The sequence below is a fragment of the Gadus chalcogrammus genome, chromosome 7, assembly GCF_026213295.1.
Source record: "Gadus chalcogrammus isolate NIFS_2021 chromosome 7, NIFS_Gcha_1.0, whole genome shotgun sequence".
NCBI classification, from domain to species: Eukaryota; Metazoa; Chordata; class Actinopteri; order Gadiformes; family Gadidae; genus Gadus; species Gadus chalcogrammus.
The window spans coordinates 631,121-632,918 of NC_079418.1; the positions used below are offsets into that span (position 1 = coordinate 631,121).

General features: G+C 42.2%; 1 protein-coding gene across 1 annotated transcript; it reads right to left on the reverse strand.

The window, feature by feature from the left end:
- On the reverse strand, positions 1–1,127 carry LOC130385386 (uncharacterized). Its single transcript, XM_056593880.1, has 2 exons — positions 437–1,127; positions 1–278 (listed from the first exon to the last, which is right to left on the reverse strand). The coding sequence occupies exons 1-2, from the start codon at positions 750–752 to the stop codon at positions 64–66; spliced, it is 531 nt and encodes a 176-aa protein (XP_056449855.1). The 5' UTR covers positions 753–1,127; the 3' UTR covers positions 1–63.
- Between the last annotated feature and the right edge of the window lie 671 nt (positions 1,128–1,798).

Consider the following 1,798-nt stretch of genomic DNA (forward strand, 5'->3'; position numbering starts at 1 on the left):
CTTACTTTTATTGAGTGCCAGCAAAAAAAATACAAGCAAAAAACAAGATCAATTGGAATGGATCTACCTAGTCATCTTCCTTTTTAATGCTACGTTTCTGTTGTGTACGTAGTACTTGATGGCAACCCAGTCTCGGTCTTTCAGAGCTACTGACTCTGCCTGGAGGCAGGAGTCACAGTCCTTTTTGCCAGGTATTCTGCAGCTTGTAATGAAGTTAAGCAAATGCCGCTCAACAGCCTTCACTTCCTCACCTGTCCACTTGCTTCTCACCTTCACAGCTTTCATAAATGGAAACAAAATACAACTGATTAACAATGGAACAATGGCTCTGCAACAAATGGGGGATATGATACAAAGGATTCTAGTTAGTAGTTATATGATATATGTTATCAATACATTTTTCTAATAAAGTAATGAATACAAAATGCTGACTAACCTTGCTTTCTTTTGGAGCCCTTTGAAGAAGCTTGGAATGTGACTATTTTGTGACTCATGTTTACGTCATCCAAGGTGGTTGATTCAGGAGTGCCCTCCATGTTGTCCAGGGTGGTTGATTCAGGAGTGCCCTCCATGTTGTCCAGGCTGGTTGACTCGGAAGTGCCCTCAATATTGTCCAGGGTGGTTGACTCGGAAGTGCCCTCCATGTTGTCCAGGGTGGTTGACTCGGAAGTGCCCTCCATGTTGTCCAGGCTGGTTGACTCGGAAGTGCCCTCCATGTTGTCCAGGCTGGTTGACTCGGAAGTGCCCTCCATGTTGTGCAGGCTGGTTGACTCGGAAGTGCCCTCAATGTTGTCCAGGCTGGTTGACTCAGGAGTGTGCCTCAGAAGTGTCTGGTCCCTAGCAGTCTCAGTTATTGAGCCTTTGCAAAGTAATAATGATTGTGATGTTATTCTATGAGCTTTCTGACAATACGTTGGTTTGCTTGCATTATTCACTGTAAACAACCTCAGTGTCAGGCAATATGCAATTCTACATTATATATTCATTTAGATTTCAGATGTAAACATAAGCTGAATGCAAATTCATGAATGTAGAATTACTTGAGGATCATTTCGATAATCCCCCAGAAATGTTAATTTATGTGACATAACTTAAAGATATTACCGCATATATACAAGTCAGGATACCTTTGCATTGATGTAGGTCAGCAATGTTTTCTTCGCTGGAATCATCACTCATTTCTACTTCATCTGGTTGGGTAAAAAAACGTTCAGGCAAATCATTTAAATTAAGGACTAAGAACACTTATAATAGTTATATTTGAAGTGGTTAAAAACTATATTTCAAATAAAATGTTACCTTCAGGATTGACCTCAATGTCATCCAGCCCTTTCCCCTGCAGGTAAGGCAGTCTTCCTTTTTCGAGTGATATCAGGAGTTTGCTGACTTTTGCGAGCTGAAGGGTACTCTCTGGAAGCCGATAGAATTCTCTATGGACACGGATTTCGTGTCCTAGAAAGGTGGCAAGTTGATCCATTTCATTTTCTTTCAGATTTAGTAGTGTGGACAAAGTGGCCACTTGTTTCCGCAATCTTGTTGAGGTGAGTGCCTCTGGGTTCTTTGCACCACATTGCTTTGCATACTTACGAAAGCAGTCAGAGCCTCTGTAATGGGAAAGGACACCTGGCCGTGCAAACATGTACACATTTTCTTTGTGGACTTGACACTCTTTCCTGCTTTTCATTAGGAGGTCCATAGCAGCGATCATGTCGGGGGTTAGAAGCACTGGAACCTTTCTTGACCTTTTACCACGAATCTCAACTCTCTCAAAGTGCTCTGCAAGCTTCCTCTCGAAGTC

Bases quoted from the DNA above. Each gene is read 5' to 3' on its own strand.
- LOC130385386 (XM_056593880.1), bottom strand. From the start codon at position 752: ATGGAGGGCACTTCCGAGTCAACCAGCCTGGACAACATGGAGGGCACT. The intron at 279-436 runs GTTAGTCAGCAT...CATTTATGAAAG, and splicing joins GGGCTCCAAAAGAAAGCAAG to CTGTGAAGGTGAGAAGCAAG.